The 20,166-nt window shown below is 43.9% G+C and overlaps 1 protein-coding gene across 14 annotated transcripts in view; it reads right to left on the reverse strand.

The window, feature by feature from the left end:
• The window catches only part of PRR5 (proline rich 5), a 557,355-nt gene that overhangs the window by 6,238 nt on the left and 530,951 nt on the right, over positions 1–20,166 (reverse strand). For all 14 annotated transcript variants that reach the window (XM_029600072.1, XM_029600069.1, XM_029600065.1 and 11 more), the window contains one exon: positions 13,667–13,805. In XM_029600072.1, the coding sequence (XP_029455932.1) occupies positions 13,667–13,805 (139 nt within the window). The remainder of the gene's footprint in view (positions 1–13,666; positions 13,806–20,166) is intronic.

Below are 20,166 nucleotides of genomic sequence, written 5' to 3' on the forward strand. Positions count from 1 at the left end.
AAAAACATTTTACAGGTACCTGGTGGTCCAGCGGGGGTCCCGGGAGCGATCTCCCGCTCCCGGGCCGTCGGCTGCCACTAATCAAATTGGCGCCGATGGCCCTTTGCCCTTTCCATGTGACAAGGTATCCGTGCCATTGGCCGGCCCCTGTCACATGGTAGGAGCACTGGATGGCCCGCGCCATTTTTAAAGATGGCGCCGGCCATCCAGGTACCTGTAAAATGTTTTTTTTGGGGGGGAAGCAAAGGGATTAGTTTTAAAGGGTTGGGGTGGGTTTTTTGTTTATCGGCTCGGGCGCAGCCGATAAACAAAACCGCGATCAGGCCCGATGAAAAAAACCCCACATGTGAATCGGAACCGGAATCCGAACCGATTCCGGTTCCGATTCACATCTCTATTGGCCACTGTTGGAAACAGGATACTAGGCTTGATGGACCCTTGGCCTGACTCAGTATGGCATATCTTATGTTCTTATTTAATTCCATCAACCTCAAATTAGGCAGGAATCTGCCTGGTTCCTGTCTGACCTAACATTTTCTGCACATCTCTACTTTTAAGGTAAAAAGAAAATGTATCTTTTGAGAAAATCATGGATGTGCAGATTATGTTGCACCCAGACCAGTTGCTGGGAATCATAAAGATTCAAAAGTGCAGTTCATCTAAATGTCCACCAAGTGGCAGCAGTTTATTTTCATTCTATACTGAATTTGACAAAGATTTTATTATACCTAATAGAGAAGAGTAAGAACCTTCTTACATACAGTGGTTTTCAGGTTCACATTTTGTAAAAACTTCACTAATACTACTCAACGATACCATCAGAAAATGTTTGAGTTAGTGCCAAGAATATTCTAGTCTATGAAATCACATGTCAATCTTGCTTCTCCCTAAATTGAAAATGGTCACTGACATATGCAAAACATTAAAGCAGCACGAAGGTAAATTTAATGCATACTTTTAGTACATAAAATTTAGCTCCTAGTCCTGGGCTGTTATAAATTACTGAGTTTGCTGACTCATCATGCTAGCAGTTTACAAATGGAGGAAGGACATTTCCTAGGTCTTTCCCCCAACAACAATGACCCAGTCCCATCCCCCATTAAGATTCCGATTCCTCCTCACCTTGGAAACAAATATCTTTCCTCCAGTTCCAATCTTCTTTCCCCCTAGAAACATATCCTCTTACTGGTTCTGATTCACCCCTCCCTTGCCTGGTTCAAATTTCTACCCCGCCACCTTGAAAACAGAGCCCTCTCTCACCAGCATACCCCATTCTATCTAGGCCAAGCTGGTAGGAGGAGAGTCTTACCTCTTACCAACTTGACTTTGAGCAATAATCTGCCACTATCCAGCGGCACCATATAACTTTGAATCTTGCTCAAGTGGTTCGAGGTTTACGGCTCTGTTAAACAGTACTACATCATCTTTGGTAGCTGAGCAAGTAATAGGTAAGAGGCTATTTTCCTGTTGGCTCAAGTTGAGTAGGAGGGGCTCAGAATTGTTCAGAAGGGGAAAGGAAAGAGGGGAGAAAGAGTGTGAGGTTGTAACAGGGACGAGATGCAGTGTGAGTTTTTTTTTGGGGGGGGGGGGTGTCCTACCAGGGCCGGCGCAACACACTGTGCAAGCTGTGCACTTGCACAGGGTGGCGGCTCCAAGGATGCGGTGGCCTGGGTCCACCAGTGGCCAAATTGAGTGGAGGCTGCAGGGCCACTCAGAAGACTCCACCACGTGGGCAGCCGAAGTGTAAAAAAAAAAAAAGAAAAACCACGGGATGCATATGCGGCTTGCTAAACCTCTGCCTGATCTGATGTAGGGGAAAATAAACACATCCTCTGCACTTGCCGGCAGCAGGAGCAGTGGCAGCATTTGAGCGACATCATCTCCTGCTGCTGCAGGGTCAGTCTCGCAAGAGAAGCAGCAAGATTTAACAGCTCCTACCACGAAACTGGCTCTGCAATAGTAGGAGACGATGTTACTCAAATGCTGCTCCTGCTGCTGCTGCTGCTGGCTCGTGCGGGATGAGGGAGAAGCCTAATACTAATACACTGTGCTAGGGAATCCCTGCACTTGAGTGGGAGGAGGAAGAGCCTGGGAGTGACTGGGTGAGAAGGTGGGGGAACAGCATAGGGAAGGGGAAGAAAGTGATGAAAGCATAGAAAGGGGAGAAAAGAGCAAGGAATGGAGGGAGGGAGAGGGGGAAAGGGGGAAAAAGGTAGTGTGAGAAGGGGAGGGAAGAAAGAGTCTCTGGAGGGAGAGAAGGGGGTGAAAATGGGGGAAGAGAGAAGGGGGTGAAATTGAGGGAGAGGGGAGGAAGAGCTGAGTGGTGAGGTAAGGAGATGAGAAGTAAAAGAAACAGCTGAGGTAATGAGGCCACGTCCGCCTGGGGGACCCTATCCATCTGCTGATGGCCTAAGTAGAGGAGAGGATTTGGGCTGCCGGCAGACCGCATCCCACCAGCAGCTCAAGTGGAGTGGAGGCCACCTTGTGATCCAGACCCGATAGAGGCCAAAGTGAAGAGACGGGCCCAGAGCTCCCAGGGGAGCAAATGGAAGAAAAGAAAAGGTGAAGCCTGTGTGTGTATGTGCGCATGTGGGAGAGAGGAAGTATGTGCATCTGAAAGAGGAAGTATGAGTATGTATGAGAGCAAGAATGTATGTGTGCATATATGAGAGAGATAGGAGAAAGTTTGTATGCCCTCCTTCCACCACTAATCACCAAGTATGGAGAGTGGGAATTGTTTTTTAATCCTTATTAGCTTTAATGATTGGGTGATTGATGTGTCTGCTGTTTTGAAATATTTTACTGGTGTTTGGGAAATAAAAAAACAAAACAATTTGAGTTTTTAAACATTGGATGTTTATTCTTCAGCTGTTTTGAAATATTTCTTTTCATTGTTAATATAGTTTTACTATTATGATTGATATTTTATATTTCTTGATTTTATTATTCGATATTTTAAGAGGAATGGCGGTTTCTGTTTTGCATTGTTGCACTGTAAAGAGTCTGGCTTTTTGCAATGTCCAGTTCAGTTTTTGTCTGCACATTTCTATTTCTACTATATGGTCTCCTAATTCTGTATTTGGTGAGGGTCTGTCAGTGTTTTGTATGTGTGAAAGAGGTGAGGTATTCTGCTAGTGTATAGCATCTGTGTAGGGTTGTATAGCAGCTTCGCTTGTTCTATTTTCCTAATATGAGGTATATTTGTATTTTAGGAGTTGGTGTTACATTTGCAATGTCATGTTTTCATAGGCAAGATTGTTATTGTTTGAGCGTTGGCAATTAGTGATGTTTTGGCATGAGAGGTTTGCTATATTGTAATTGTTTATAAGAACATAATAAATTGCCATACTGGGTCAGACCTAGGGTCCATCAAGCCCAGCATCCTGTTTCCAACAGTGGCCAATTCAGGCTACAAGTACCTGGCAAGTACCCAAAAACTAAGTATAGCCCACACTACTGATGCTAGTAATAGCAGTAGCTATTTTCTAAGTCAACTTGATTAATAGCAGGTAATGGACTTCTCCTCCAAGAATTTATCCAAACCTATTTCAAACACAGCTACACTAACTGCACTAACCTCATCCCCTGGCAACATATTCCAGAGTTTAATTGTGCGTTGAGTGAAAAATAATTTTCTCCGATTATTTTTAAATGTGCTACATGCTAACTTCATGGAGTGCCACCTTCCTTTATCCGAAAGAGTAAATAACTGAGTCACGCTTACCCGTTCTAGACCTCTCATGATTTTAAAGACCCCTATCATATCCCCCCCTCAACCGTCTCTTCTCCAAGCTGAACAGTCCTATCCTCTTTAGTCTTTCTTCATAGGGGAGCATTTCAATTCCCTTTGTCATTTTGGTCGCCCTTCTCTGTACCTTTTCCATCACAACTATATCTTTCTTGAGATGTGGTGACCACAATTGCACACAGTATTCAAGGTGCGGTCTCACCATGGAGCGATACTCAGGCATTATGACATCTTCCGTTTTATTCACCATTCCCTTCCTAATAATTCCTAACATTCTGTTTGCTTTCTGACTGCCACAGCACAGTGAGCTGACGATTTCAAAGTATCATCCACTATGAAGCCTAGATTTCTTTCCTGGGTGGTAGCTCCTAATATGGAACATAACATCATGTAACTACAGCATGGGTTATTTTTCCCTATATGCATCATCTTGCACTTATCCACATTAAATTTCATCTGCCATTTGGATGCCTAATTTTCCAGTCTCACAAGGTCCTCCTGCAATTTATCACAATCCGCTTTTGATTTTCCCACTCTGAATAATTTTGTATCATCTGCAAATTTGATTACCTCACTCATCGTATTCCTTTCCAGATCATTTATAAATATATTGAAAAGCATGGCTCCTGAGAAAATTGTAATCCACGAAAGGACATCACCACCTATCCCATGACATTTTACTTTTCTTAGGAGCCTCTCATAAGAAACTTTGTCGAATGCCTTCTGAAAATCCAAAAAAACCATATCCACCGGTTCACCTATATCTACATGTTTATTAACCTCTTCAAAAAAGTGAAGCAGATTTGTGAGGCAACACTTGCCTTGGGTAAAGCCATGCTGACTTTGTTCCATTAAACCATGTCTTTCTATATGTTCTGTGATTTTGATCTTTAGAACATTTTCCACTATTTTTCCTGGCACTGAAGTCAGGCTAACTGGTCTGTAGTTTCCCAGATTGCACCTGGAGCCCTTTTTAAATATTGGGGTTACATTAGCCACCCTCCAGTTATCAGGTATAATGGATGATTTTAATGATAGGTTACAAATTTTAACTAATAGATCTGAAATTTCGTTTTTGAGTTCCTTCAGAACCCTGGGGTGTATACCATCCGGTCCATGTGATTTACTATTCTTCAGTTTGTCAATCAGGCCTACTACATCTTCTAGGTTCACCATAATTTGGTTCAATTCATCTGAATCATTACCCATGAAAACCTTCTCCAGAATGGGTATCTCCCCAACATCCTCTTCAGTAAACACCAAAGCAAAGAAATTGTTTAATCTTTCTGCGATGGCCTTATCTTCTCTAAGTGCCCCTTTAACCCCTTGATCATCGAACGGTCCAACTGACTTCCTCACAGGCTTTCTGCTTCAGATATATTTTTAAAAGTTTTATAGTGAGTTTTTGCCTCTATGGCCAACTTAAGAACATGCCGTTCTGGGTCAGACCAAGGGTCCATCAAGCCCAGCATCCTGTCTCAAACAGTGGCTAATCCAGGCCATAAGAACCTGGCAAGTACACAAAACCTAAGTCTATCCCATGTTATTGTTGCTAGTAATAGCAGTGGCTATTTTCTAAGTCAAATTAATTAATTAAAAATCTCTCTTAGCCTGTCTTATCACTGTCTTACATTTAACTTGCCAGCGCTCATGCTTTATCCTATTTTCTTCTGTTGGATTCTTCTTCCAATTTTTTGAATGAAGATCTTTTGGCTAAAATAGCCTCTTTCATGTCACTTTTTAACCATGCCGGTAATCGTTTTGCCTTCCTTCCACCTTTCTTAATGTGTGGAATACATCTGGACTGTGCTTCTAGGAAGTTTTTTTGTTTTTTTTAATAATGTCCACGCCTCTTGCACACTTTTTACCTTTGTAGCTGCTCCTTTCAGTTTTTTTCTATTTTTCTCATTTTATCAAAGTTTCCCTTTTGAAAGTTTAGTGCTAGAGCCATAGATTTACTTACTGTCCCCCTTCCTGTCATTAATTCAAATTTGATCATATTATGATCACTATTGCCAAGTGGCCCCACCACCATTACCTCTCTCACCAAATTCTATGCTCCACTAAGAATTAGATTTAAAATTGCTTCCTCTCTCGTCCGTTCCAGAACCAATTCCTCCATAATACAGTCATTTATTCCATCCAGGAACTTTATCTCGCTAGCATGTCCTGATGTTACATTTACCCAGTCAATACTGGGGTAATTGAAATCTCCCATTATTAATGCACTACCAATTTGGTTAGCTTCCCTAATTTCTCTTAGCATTTCACTGTCCGTCTCACCATCTTGGCCAGGTGGATGGTAGTATACTCCTATCACTATACTTTTCCCCAACACACAAAAGATTTCTACCCATAAAGATTCAATTGTGCATTTAGTCTCATGCAGGATCTTTATCCTGTTGGACTCTATGCTATTCCGGTTATAAAGCGTCACCCCGCCTCCCAGATGCTCCTGTCATTGTGATATAATCTGTACCCCGGTATAGCACTGTCCCACTGGTTTTTCCTCCTTCCACCATGTCTCTGAGATGCCAATTAAGTCTATGTCATCATTCACTGCTATGCATTCTAAGTCTCCCATCTTACTTCTTAGACTTCTGGCATTAGCATACAAACATTTCAAAATGTGTTTTTGGTTTGTATTTTCATTCTGCTTTCTAATTGATAGGGATAAATTGGAATCTTTTAGCTCAGGTGAGTTTTTAATTACAGGCACTTGGATTACTTTTCATATTAATGGGATGCCCTAATTCTAATGCGTCATTAGTATCCTTTGAAGATACCTACCTCTGAACTATGCGCTGCTGAGTGACTGTTGGCTTTCCCCTTTGTTCTAGTTTAAAAGCTGCTCTGTCTCCTTTTTATTCATTGCTTTCTCATGGCTTTGTGATGGTCAAGTCCACATTCAACATACATTACAATAGGCCTAATATCATATGGGTATTTTTGCAGGGATTTCTGGTTGGCACCTCAGCAGTGCATGAAAATATAATATACAGGTTTGTTGTAAGGATATTTTCATCTCAGAAGACTGTACTCTAAATGTTATTTTAATGCAAAATCTATTATAGATGCATAATTTGTAATTGTGTGTTTGAGGGCTGGAGTAGGGGAGGGTATGCTAGGGCATCTGATACTCTTGCATTGGCCATGAGGTCCAGAGGAGAGGGGTGTGGACCCAGGTAGAAAGGAATGTCAGATTTTAAAGTTTAGACTACTGGAGGAAGATGAATGAATCATGGGGGCAAGGGGCAGTACACCACTTTTTTATATAGGGCAGCAAAAAATGCTAGCATCGGCCCTCGTTTACTGGTCCTATGATTTTGGGCTAGTTAATGTGGGAGAATAGAATCTTATATAAAGCACAGTTGCAGAATAAGGGTTTTATTCCATTTAGTGTTGTCATTTTATTCCATTTAGTGTTGTCACACTGTTCTGCATATAATCATCTTAGTAAATTGGGCACTAATAGGTAACCTTCCAAAAACAGTGCACTTTTAGTACACAAGCCTGAATTTTAGATCTTTTTCAAGAATTTGAAACCACCAAAGTATTTTCTAGAGGAATAAAATTTAACGAAATAACCCTTCACAAAAGTGGGCAATTCTGTTTGGAAGATAATTTTGACACTTTGTCTTTAACTACTGAACAACATTTAGAAAACCATTGCTTAATTTATATCAATTTAAGTGCAATTAGAGTTTAAACTTTATTATTTAATAGTCAAATCTTGAATTTAACCCTATTAGCTTGACTGTCTCTTTAATTACAGGGATATTTTGTGCAATTAATTAATTCTGCTGTAAAATACAGAAGAAGAATCTGGCAGTAAAATATATATCATTATATCTTGTTCAGTGGCAGTTTGCCAGTGCAGCGCAGAAGGGAGGTTCATTATTAATGAGGCATGGGTTTTCATCTTTTTCTCTTTTCATATGGTGGCAAGTATACATGTACTGGATACCATTCTTTTGATTCTACTTGGGTCTCTGGCATCTACATACTGTGTTGGCTTTCTCACCCTTCCTGGTCATATAATTTCCTTTTCTTTATAACAGAGATCTCCTTCATATTTTGCTTGTGTTTGTCTCATATTTCAGAAGGAGCAGCATTCTGTATTATTTTTTTTGCTTTTAAGACATTAATAAAAATTAAGGGGTAATTTTCAAAGGAGTTACATACGTAATTGTAACATATTATTGTAGCAATTTTCAACAGCCATTTACTTGAGTAAAGTGCACTTACCTAAGTAAATTCTATTGTAGCAATTATCAAAAGCCCACTTACTCGAGTATATGTCCTAAGAGTCCAATTTCCAATAGTTATTTAGGTCGCCAAATGTGCCTGTAAGTGGGCCCATGGAGATTTATGCAAGCATTTTTTAAACTATGTAGTGGGAGCCAAACATCAAATACCGCCTATTTCTGCCCCATAAGTACACAAGTATGTTTCAGTAAGCACATATATTTGTAATTCAGGAAAACGCATACTTTCTCTACCTATTTTATAAAATTACACTTACAATTATAACATGTGCATGCAATAACCCCACGTTGTATGCGGAGGCATGTATTTTGTAAAGAATACTTATACTCCACTTCTGAAAATACTTACATGTCCATGCACTTGCAACTATTGCAACTACCAGTTTACAGACACTTCTCCCAGTTCAACCTGACTCCACCCCCACCAATTAACCTAGACCTCCCACCCAAAGACTGCAGACAAATGCCAAGAGCAATTCACGTCTATGACTTACTTAGTGGTGTAACAGCGAGTGGACAAGTTTCATAATGTATGCACATGTAACACTTCCAAAACAGCAACTTCTGAACCCTATCCCAGAATGTCCTGAAATTGCTCCTCTCTCTCTAGTTAACATTTATGTGCAACACTGTAAGTACTCACGATGTTTCCAAATTAGCATATATGCATGTACATGTACTTACATAAACATATGCTGATTTTACATGTGAACCACCACGAAGCTCTTGGAAAATAACCCCCTATATATAACAAAGTACTACACAGGGAATTTATTTTCAAACATATTTCTCTACTTTTCTGTCTATTAGGAACTTTTTTTTTTGAAAATATATCATTCAATAGATTGCAGGATTTTCTTTGCTATAAATGAAACAGAAATCATAAGATATGTTTCTGTACTCAATAAATAGTATTGAACAGAAACCTGAAATCAGGTTATTTATTTTCACTTCTGTACATTTCCTGCATCAGAAATAAAACTATGATCTATAATTTTGACATTGGAAAGGTACTCTGTTAACTTGGTAATTATTTTAATTGTAAATGCTCTACCAAGAATAAAGCAAAATGACTGCTTTAGGAGGATAATTTTCAAAGAGACTTCTACGGCAAAACCAGTGTTTGAAACGCAGAAATGGCCTCTTACAAAGTTTTCTGCCACGTATAGGGGTAAACTTAGGGGTTTATGTCATTTTCGCTCACAAGTCTACATGGACTGATTGGAGGTGTTTCCAGGGAGGGTCTGAGGTCTGGGGAGGGCTTTGCGCTTTGATGGGACCTTAAATGGCATCCTGGTCACTAAAAATGTGTGCCTTGGCAGAAATATTCAGAAATGCTGATGATGGCAGAGGTTATCAAGGGGAATTTGGTATATCCCTTTAAGAAAAGGGGTAAGGGGGATCCACTAGGGCATTGTTTCCCAATCGCTGTGGCCTGGCACACTAGTGTGCCGTGGCTGCATTCTCTTTTTCTCTTTCCCTCCTGGCCTGCAATATGTCCTCTTGCCACTATGGGGTGTTGGAGAGCAGTGCTTATGGGCAGCTGCTCCTGCTTTCCCGCAACAGAAACTGCATGGGGGCCTGTAGTCTCATGAAACTTGCTGGTCTGTGCAGTTCCCTGGCAAAGGAGGAAGAAGCAGCACTGGGTAAGCCTGCTCCCAGACTTCTGCTGTTCAATGATTGAGGATGCAGTGGGGAAAGGGACACCTGAATATGCCACAGGGTATGGGGGCGAGGGAAGGGAAGGTGACGATGCCAGGAGATGGGGGACAGGGAAGCTGATGATGCCAGGGATTAGGGGAGAAGGGTGGAGGGAGAGAGAAGGTGATGATGACTCAAAAAGGTGGGGAGGAAAGGTGGAAGGAGAAGGAAGGTGATGGTGATGATGATGCCAGGGAGTGAGGCTGAGGGAAGGTGATGCCAGGGGTTGAGGGAATGGGAAGAGAAAGTCATGCCAGGGGATGGGGGAAGACAGAAGATTGATGATAATGTCAGTGGGTGAGGGGAATGGAGAGAGAGAGAAGGTGTTGATGCCAGGGGATAAGGGGGGGGGGGATGATGATGGTAATGCCAGGATGAAGAGATGAAGAGAAAGGGAAGGTGATAATGCCAGGAGGCGAGGGAGAGAGATGATGATGATGATGCCAGGAAGTGAAGGAGAGGGCAAGTGATGCCAGGAGGTGAAGGAAAAGGGAAGAGAAGATGATGGCATGGGAAGTGGAGAGAGAAGGAAGAGAAAGTGATGATACCAGGGGATGGAGAGAGAGAGGGAAATTGATGATGTCAGGGGTGAGGGAGGGGGTGGAGGGATTCAGAAGCTGATGATGCCAAGGAGTGCAGGCAGAGGAGAGTTAATGATGCCAGGGGATGAGGAAGAGGGATGGAGGAAGAGGAGAAAGAGATGATGCCAGGGGGAGCAGGAAGGTGCTGTTGATGTGATGGGGTGGGGAAGAGGTGGTGGTGATGATGCCTGGGTATAGGGAGAGAAAAGGTGATGATAATGATGATGATGATGATGCCAAAGGGTGAAGGAGAGAGACGAAAGCAGAGGGAAGGAGATGATGCCAGGGGGGAGCGGGAAGGTGATGATGATGGGGGTGGGGGGGGGGGGGGAGTGAAGGGAGAGGGAAGGTGGTGGTGGTGGTGGTGGTGAGTCTTGGGGGAGGTCCAGGAGGCCCCCCCAAGCTGGCCAAAAGTCCCTGGGGGTCCAGTGGGGGTCCCGGAGCGATCTCATGCCCTCAGGCCGTCGGCTGCCAGTAACCAAAATGGTGCTGATAGCCTTTGCCCATACTATGTCACAGGGGCTACCGGTGCCATTGGTCAGCCCCTGTCACATGGTAGGTGCAACCAACCAATGGCACCGATAGCCCCTGTGACATAGTATAGGCAAAGGCTATTGGCGCCATTTTGGTTACTGGCAGCCAACAGCCCGAGGGCAGGAGATCGCTCTGGGACTCCCACTGGACCCCCAGGGACTTTTGGCCAGCTTGGGGGGGCCTCCTGACCCCCAAGACTTGCCAAAAGTCCCTGGGGGTCCGGGAGCGATCTCGTCGTCGGCTGCCAGTAATCAAAATGGCGCCGATAGCCTTTGCCCATACTATGTCACAGGGGCTACCGGCGCCATTGGTCAGCCCCTGTCACATGGTAGGAGCACAAGATGGTGCCGATGGCCATGTGACAGGGGCTGACCAATGGTGCTGGTAGCCCCTGTGACATAGTAATTCAGAGGCTATCGGCGCCATTTTGAGCGAGGCAGGTACGCCGGGCATGGAGGGACAAATCGCTCGCGGGACCCTGTTGGACCACCAGGGATGTTAGTAAGTCTTGGGGAGGGATCAGGATGGGGGGAGGGGTTGTATTATATTTAATTGTAATGCTTGCGATGGTTTTTAAATTAAAAAAAAAAAAAATGAACCCCTCTCCCCGTACAAACCCGAAAAACGGATTTTTCCCGAAGTTCGGGGCCCCCGACCCACGACGAATTAGGCAATTTCAAATTCGTGATAAATGAACCACATCTCAAATCATGATTGCCAGGGGGTGAGGGAGAGGGAAGGGAGGAAAATTATGCCAGGGGAGAGGTGTGATTATGATGCTGGGGGAAGAGGGAAGGGAATGATGATGATGCCAAGGGCTGGGGGTGAATGAAGGTGATGATGCAAATGGGATGGGGGGAGAGGGAAGAGAAGAGAAAGTGATGATGGGGAAGTGAATGGTGTGCCAAAACGAAGTGAACCTTATGCCAGGGGGTCACTTTAGTGATGGGAACCACTGCACTAGGGGACGTTTCCTAGGGGATTGATGTAAGCTACTGCTGTGGTTCCTGAGAGTTGATCAGGGAGCTTCACAGTTCCAAGGAGGGCAGCTTGCCTATTCAGTCCAGCCACGCCAATTCAGTGAATCACTTATGGGCTCACAGATAGTGTTCAGTGTGTTCAGTGGTTGTGGAAACCTTTTATAAAGCGAGTAAACTGTACTGATGTGACAATGACAGAAAAGAATTCTGTGATTAGCTGTGGGTACTAAATCTCATCTGAAATGAGGAAGAATGAGAGTAGTTTTTGTACTACGCTATTCAAGAGAAGATTTGGAGGATGTTTATTTATTGTTGCTGTTGCTGCTACCCCAGTATGTGAATCCAGATTTTATCAGTGAATTTTGATCTTGTTAATCTCTGACTACTGGAAACCCCACAAAATAAAAGTTTTGTTTTGTTGAAAATACCTTTTCATTTAAGACCCTCTTTTATTCCACGGCATGGGTTTGAGAGATCTTGCTCAGTCCATGGAAGAATTACAGGTGCAGTCAGAGGGGGTCACAGAGAGGAAAGTACTATGTTGTGGTGCTTTCCCTATCAGATTGAGAAATATAGCCCTTGCCTCTGGCCTAGGTCCACTATATCATCTGCCTGACCATTTTTATTCTTTCTGAATTCACAGATAGAATGGTGCTTAGCTCTCAGGTATCAGACCCCTCTCTAATTTTATATGCCCTGAAAGGGGGGTTACACACTTATGTGCATATATTTGGATTTTAAAAAATGTATGCATAAAATTTCCTGAAAAAAATTCTGCACTCAATTTAACATGTGTAATTCTGTGCAGATAGTTTGAGTGATATAATTTTGGTTACTGGCAGCCGACGGCCTGAGGGCATGAAATCGCTCCAGGACCCGCCGCTCGGATACTGTCAAACTCTAAAAAAAAGAGACCATATCACACCCACACTTATCGAACTACATTGGCTCCCAATACACTCACGAATTCTCTATAAAGCACTCTCAATCATCCACAAAAGTCTGTTAAACACCAACCTCAACTGGATCAACCCCCCCCCCTCCTCCCCCGCACCTCCAATAGACCCACCCGCCCAGCACTCCAAGGAACCCTACGTGCCCAATCCATCAAATCTTTCAAACTCTCCTCCACTATAAACAGAGCTTTTTCTCTCGCCGGCCCCACCATATGGAACTCCCTGCCGCATGATATACGCCTGGAGACCTACACACCCAAATTTAAAAAAAAACTGAAAACCTGGCTCTTCCAGCAAGCCTACTCCATGTCACCCCCACTACATAAACCCCCTCTTTAATTTTACACATCGATCCATGACGAAGAATGCCTTATCGATTTATGACTAAGAATGCCTTTGCCCGCTGATTTTTGTACTTTGTACATTGCTACTTTGTTTTAGAGTTTAGAGTTATGTTTATAGTTCTTGTTGTAAATATTTATTGACTTATTAACATTATATTGTTTAATGTATTCACCTGGTTACATGTAAGGGCTCCGCCCAAAAAACTTAATTGTATTCCGCTGTTATATGTAAGGGCTCCGCCCAATAGTTCTTGTTTTTTGTGAACCGATGCGATGTGCGAACGGACATCGGTATAGAAGAGACTTTAAATAAATAAAATAAATAAATAATTTTCAAAGGGACAGAACATGCGTATTTTCCCTGGTATAACTTATGTTTGTGTTTGCTGCTTAATTTATATGGGCCGGTACAAATCAGCCCCACTATATAATGACCATAATCCTGAGTACAAACCTTGTATGCTTCAAAATAGAGCTTAAAAACCAAAAAGATATTATCTGGGCCAAGCTAGATTATATAACATTAAAAAAAAAAATACTCCTATTAGCCTTACCCAAAACACAGGCGGAGTGTGTAAAGGGTCCCTCGTTGGAGTACAGCCCGTATGTGCCGAGGTAGGGGGAAACCACTTTCTGTATCAGCAACTCCAGTTTCAAATATTCATCAGACACGCCTTTCGATTCATGCACCCCCTGAAATAAGATCCGAAATGTCTTTTCAATGACGGCATACATAGGCAAAAGAGCTCTGCATTGTAGTTATGTTTGATGTTATTTATGCATGTGTTGATTGTACACCACTTCGGACAGCTCTTTGTAGAGTTTGGAAAGTAGTAAATAAGAAATTTTAAATAAATTAATTAAATAAGTCACAATGATTTTCTTTTTAGCAAAACGTGTTTGTTAGAACAAGTATTTGATTACATTGACTGCTGCATTAAGGCTACTTAAGACTACTAGGTAGCTCTCAAACTGCTACTTTGCTCTCAATTAATGCTACCATTCATATTAAACTAGCCGTTAAGCCCGTAACAACGGGCTCGGTCCGTTTCCTTCCCACTCCCTCCCCCTCATTCTCCACCTCTCCTTCACTCTCTCCCCCCTCCCCCTCTCTCTCACCTCCCTCTCTCTCACCTTCCCCTCTCCTCTCCTCCTCTCCCTTCCCTCCCTCCCTCGCTCAACCCCCTCCCCCTCCCTCTCAACCCCCTCCCCCTCACCCCTCCTCCCTTCCCTCCCTCCCTTCACCTCTCCCTCTCTCAACCTCCCTCCCCCTCTCTCTCTATCAACCTCCCCCCTCTCTCACCTCCCTCCCCCTCTCTCTCACCTCCCTCCCCCTCTCCACCTTCCCTCTCCTCTCACCTCCCCCTCTCTCAATCCCCTCCCCTTTAAGATCATCCACAACCGGCAGATCTCGGGGGGGGGGGGGGGGGCTGTCACTCCCGCGCGCACGGCGCCGCTGGTTCTCCTCCCGCTCCTGCTTGTCATCGCGGCTGCCGCCGCTCCTGCTCCTCCCACTCCTGCTTTGCGGCCGCCGCCGCTCCTGCTTTTCACCGCCGCTCCTGCGGCCCCACCGCCATTTTTTCGTCGCTGCTGCTGCCGCCGCTACTGCTCCTCCCACTCCTGCTTCGCGGCCGCCGCCGCTCCTGCTTTTCACCGCCGCTCCTGCAGCCCCACCGCCATTTTTTCGTCGCTGCTGCTGCCGCCGCTACTGCTCCTCCCACTCCTGCTTCGCGGCCGCCGCCACTCCTGCGGCCCCACCGCCATTTTTTTTTTCGGGCTCGCACGGCTCTGACCGACGTGCTCGCCCGCACATGCGCGGTAGAGCTGCTCTCTACTGCGCATTTGCGGGCCGTCGGTCAGAGCCCATTTATAAGGTAGATTCTGCTCTGCATAACACAATAAGGACCAACCTACCAAAGTACATTAAGGGTAATATGTTAGCCAAAATACACTTATGTGCTAGTCCTCATTAATGTTGCCACAGCATTACCATGATAAAAATATTAATGAACCAAATCACATGCAAATATATGCAAAGCAGTTCATTAATGGGTTAAAACAAATCACATTAATCTATGAGATTTGCATTAACTCACCATCTAATGAAAAAAAACCCAACTACATTTCAATAAGGGAGGTGTAGTTAAGTTTTTGTATAAACTGTTGAGGACTAATGCACGGCCCAATAAGACCCGCTATCACCTCCCACCTGTTCAGCTCTGAAAGAGGAACCATGTAGGTTGTACAAGCAAACACAAAATATTTACATGACATTTGCACAGAAAAGAGCACAACATGAGCTGGATACAGAATTACATTACAGAAAAATGGCTGACTTGACAAACATTTCAAACTTGAACATGGCAGTAATCATCGAGTAATCACCTCTCAGATCATTCAGAATCTACATCAGTCTCACAAATGCAGAGAAGCAAACAAAGTGGAAACTTTTTTGAGAGCCATTTTCATTCTGCCTAACAATTCTTTCACAGTCTTCATTTTAGGACACAGACCTAGGTTCTGAACGATAGAAGACGCAAATGACTGAGCCAATGACATAGCTGAAGCCTTGGGAAATAGCATTATCATGCATGAGTTTCAGATGTGCACTAACTGAACTTTTTACGTTCTTTTGCACATGGTTAATATAATGTTAAAGCCATGTACACTTAGCAATTTGCCTGGGTAAAATTGCATGGCTGAAAATTGCTTTCTTCAAATGTAGATAAAGAATGTCCAGGTTTCATGGCACTTGTACATCAAGTTTCTTTATTGGTAAATGGGGTTCTCCATAGACAGCAGAATGGATTAGTCATTATGCATGGTGACGTCATCAGACAGCGCCTGATGATGAGCAGGAGTTTCTGTGTTTGCAAAACAGCCAGTGAGCCCCTTGGTGTCATCTAGAGTTTAAGCTTTAGAGAGGTAGAAGACTCTCCAGGGATGCAGATAGGTATTAAGAATGGCTAATTCATCCTTCTGATTACAGAGAGCCCCATTTACAGGTAAGAAACTTGCTTTCTCTATTGCTAGGCAAACATGATTTAGCCATTATGTATGTGGGATTCCAAGATGAAGGTCGCAATGTGGAATCACTTACTTAACGACAACCTTGTCCCAAAGTTACAGTCTCCTTGGGACATGCTGTCTAGACAGTAGGGGGACATGAAGGTGTGCACAGATGGCCAAGTAGCAACTTTGCAAATGTCTTCAAAAAAAGTGGTCCTGAGATATGCAACTGAAGTTGCCATGGCACTCCCTTGATGAGCCTTGCCAGCTAGTGTTACAATGCACTATATAGTCCGCTGGCTAATTGTACAGTGTTCCATTTGGTCAGCTGCAGGGTAGGCTCGTGACAGGTCACCCTCTGGAACTTACCCCAGCGCTGGTGACATCCACTGAACAGACAAGAATGCTGCTGTGATCCTGCAGGCCCCAGCCTCTGGTGTGATGCCGATGCCACCTGCACGCCACCATCATCGTGCCGCTTCTCTTGGGTCCCAGAAGTGCGTGCACGTGCCACACAGGAATACTTATACATAGAAATGACGGCAGAAGAATGCCAATAGGCCCATCCAGTCTGCCCAGCAAGCTTTCACACTTATTTCTCATACTTATCTGTTACTCCGACCGCTGAGTTGAGGGCCCTTATTGGTAACTTTTTGATTCTCATTTCCTTCCACCCTCTTAAAGTGCCAGTGGCAAGAAAAGCCCCACAGCGCCCAGTGATGACATCAGCAGGATTTTGATACTTAAGCGCAGCCTGCACTCCCTGTCACTCCCTCAAAAATGGGTGTCCTGCCTAGTAGCAGTACGTGTTACTCCTGCATTCCTGACTGTCCTGTGTTCCTGTTTGCTTCTGTGTTCCTGATCATTCCTACATCTAGCTTTGCTTTGCCCAGTCTGTCTCATCCAGCATTGTCTTGCCCAGCCTGTCTTGTCCAGTGTCCCACATGTGTCTTTGTCTATCCTTGGCCTTACTTCGGTTACTGACCTCTTGCTTGGACCTGACTACATTTTCCTGCCACCTGGACCTGACCTCTTGCTTTGCCCCAGACTACGCTTGCTTGCTGCCTACCATGAACCTTGGCTTATCCCAGTACCTCCAGCCTGCTACCAGTTCTGACTCCGGCTATCTTCACCGCCCTAGAGACCTGCCTACGTCCTGCTAGCCGCCAGAACCCAAGGGCTCAACCTACAGGGGAATGGGCTGGTATAGGTGAAGCTCCAGTCTTTCCCGCTACAGGGTATGTTCACAAGCTGTCGGTGGAGGTCTTGTAAGTTCACGTACAAGGCTGCGTCAACTATGCCACAGTATAGAGGCTCACTCCCATGCCACTCATCACAGTTTGCTGAGGCCATGAGCTTGGCATACTCATCCCAGGCCTCCGCCATTGACGGGTTAACTCACCAGCTATAACAGCAGCAAAACAAACTAAATAAGATGGCCAATTATCTCAAGGTTATGGCTATCTGTCCAGCTCCTGCTCCACTTGCTCAGGCACCTCTGGTATGGCCTACAACTTTCATGATTCATCTACCTCCACCTCTGAGATACGCTTGGGATCCCAATAAATGTAAAGGCTTCCTGAATCAATGCCGGATGCAATTTGAACTGCAAGTACTTCTCTTCCCATTGGATCACATCAAGATTATTTACATCTTATCCCTGTTGAGCGATTCTGCTTTAGCCTGGGCTTCACCACTCTGGGAGAGAGATGATCAACTTCTAGGGGATTTGAATACATTCCTGCAATAATTTTGCATGATTTTTTATGAGACTGGTCGCATATTGTGGGCCTGTTTAGGATGAGGAGGAAAACAACATGTATACATTCAAATGTATGCATGTTATTATTTCCCCCCCCTCCTCCGCTCACACAAATAGCAGGTGAAAAAGACTACATGCTTTTAAGAGGACCGGAAGGCTCATCTGCGTACTGCTCCCAGCATCCCCTGGGAGAGGAGTCCAGAAATCACCGTAAGCGTTCCAGGGATTGAATTCCACAGCCCCAGCTTCCAGAGGCCCCGCACCCTTTGCAGTAGAAGAGGACCGGAAGCGCACATTGTTAGGCGCGAATCTCAAACCCTTCAATTATTTGAGTGAAGATCAATTTAATGGTGGTTAAAGAGGATTGGTAAATATAGCTTTGGGAAAACTTTGGAGTTATAAAAGTTTGGAGAAAGGTGAAAAAGTGGGATATATTCTTAGAGTTTTTGTGTGTCTGTTTTAAGCAAGCCAGAGATAGTTAATTCTAGTGTCTGTCTTTCTTACCAACTCAACCCTTGATGTTTTGGCAAGAAAAACGTTTTCATTCCAAATCAAACAGGCTCTTATCTAAACCATACTATTCTACCAGCCCTTATTGAAAGTTAATCATCCCGTAGTAGGACACTAGTTGATTAATTAATAAATTCACCTGTAAATTTAAAGTACTCTAATTTCAACTCCTTTAGTATCCTAAACTTAACTAGGAACTCAAAAAAATTAAGATGAAGGCAGTAGTCCAGCAGCAAGAGGGGGGCTTTCCAGTCTTTTGCATTGAGTGTCACATGTAGATACCAGTCCATCTCACATACCCTCACATTGCTTCACTTACAGGAAAACATGCACCACAGAAGATCTTAGCAATCACTTATCATCACATCTCACCCAAGTAGACTTCACCAATCCGAACTCAGCGCTTCGATCTTGGAACACCATCACGGAATCGATAGCAAACAAGCTATGCCCTCTAACAACAAAAAAACCTCACCCCAACTCCTCCAAAAGGCAACCATGGTTTACCCTAGAACTAAGAAAGCTTAAACTACTGCTAAGACAAAATGAGGCTAAATGGCACAAAAACCCATGCACCATCACTCTATCTACCTATAAATTAACTCTTCACCAATACAAATCAAATACATTAAGATCCAAGAGGAACTACTACGCATCCAAGATCCACCACCTAATCTTCGACGCTAAAGCCCTCTTTAGCTACATCTCTAACCTCACTCAAATAAACCCATCAGAAATCGCTCTAAACCAAGCCAAATCTAAAGCGGAAGAACTAGCGCTATTTTTCAACAACAAAATCAGCAAACTTCTAACTCAACTGCCCCCGAACACCGCTTCTACTTCAACACCACATCAGACCGCCTTCAAAAATTCCCGCTTAGAAGAACTGGAACTCACTTCTTCCATTGAGATCCAAGGTATACTACGGAAAATGAAACCATCTTCTCACCCTTCGGACCACATCCCCTCGAAATTGCTTCTATCAATTCCTGACTCCATCTCCAAATCCCTGTCAGACATCATAAATTGCTCATTAATGCAAGGATCTTTCCCAGATGACCTAAAATTGGCCTCTCTCAAACCACTACTCAAGAAACCTAATCTAGATCCTAATGACCCAAACAACTACCGTCCGATCGCCAACCTCCCCTTCATAGCCAAGATTATGGAGAAATTGGTGAACACCCGACTCTCAAACTACATTGAAGAAAACAACCTCCTTTTCCCATCACAATACGGTTTCCGCAAAATACTAAGCACAGAGTCCCTCCTCATTTCCTTAACAGATCACCTCATCCTGGGCCTCGATAAAGGTCAAGCCTTCTTACTGATCCTACTGGACCTTTCTTCAGCCTTTGACACAGTTAATCATTCATTACTCATTAACCAGTTAGCCTCCATAGGTATCTCAGGCACAGCTCTAGCCATCCAGCAGACAATATACCATCCAAACTCCTGCTACTGATTCCAAACATGATTGCAGGACCTCTAGCTAATATTATAAACTGCTCATTAGCTCAAGGGAGATACCCAGATAGCTTAAAATCCGCTTCCCTTAAACCCCTCCTCAAGAAGCATAACTTAGACCCCAAAGAACTTGCTAACTTCCGCCCCATCTCAAATCTACCGTTCTTAGCCAAACTTACAGAGAAACTGGTTAACACTCAGCTATCAGAATATCTAGAGGATCACAACATCCTATTCCCCTCCCAATACGGATTCCGCAAATCTCGCAATACAGAAACACTCCTCATTTCCTTAACAGACCATATC

This window comes from Rhinatrema bivittatum, chromosome 4 (assembly GCF_901001135.1).
Source record: "Rhinatrema bivittatum chromosome 4, aRhiBiv1.1, whole genome shotgun sequence".
Taxonomy (NCBI): domain Eukaryota; kingdom Metazoa; phylum Chordata; class Amphibia; order Gymnophiona; family Rhinatrematidae; genus Rhinatrema; species Rhinatrema bivittatum.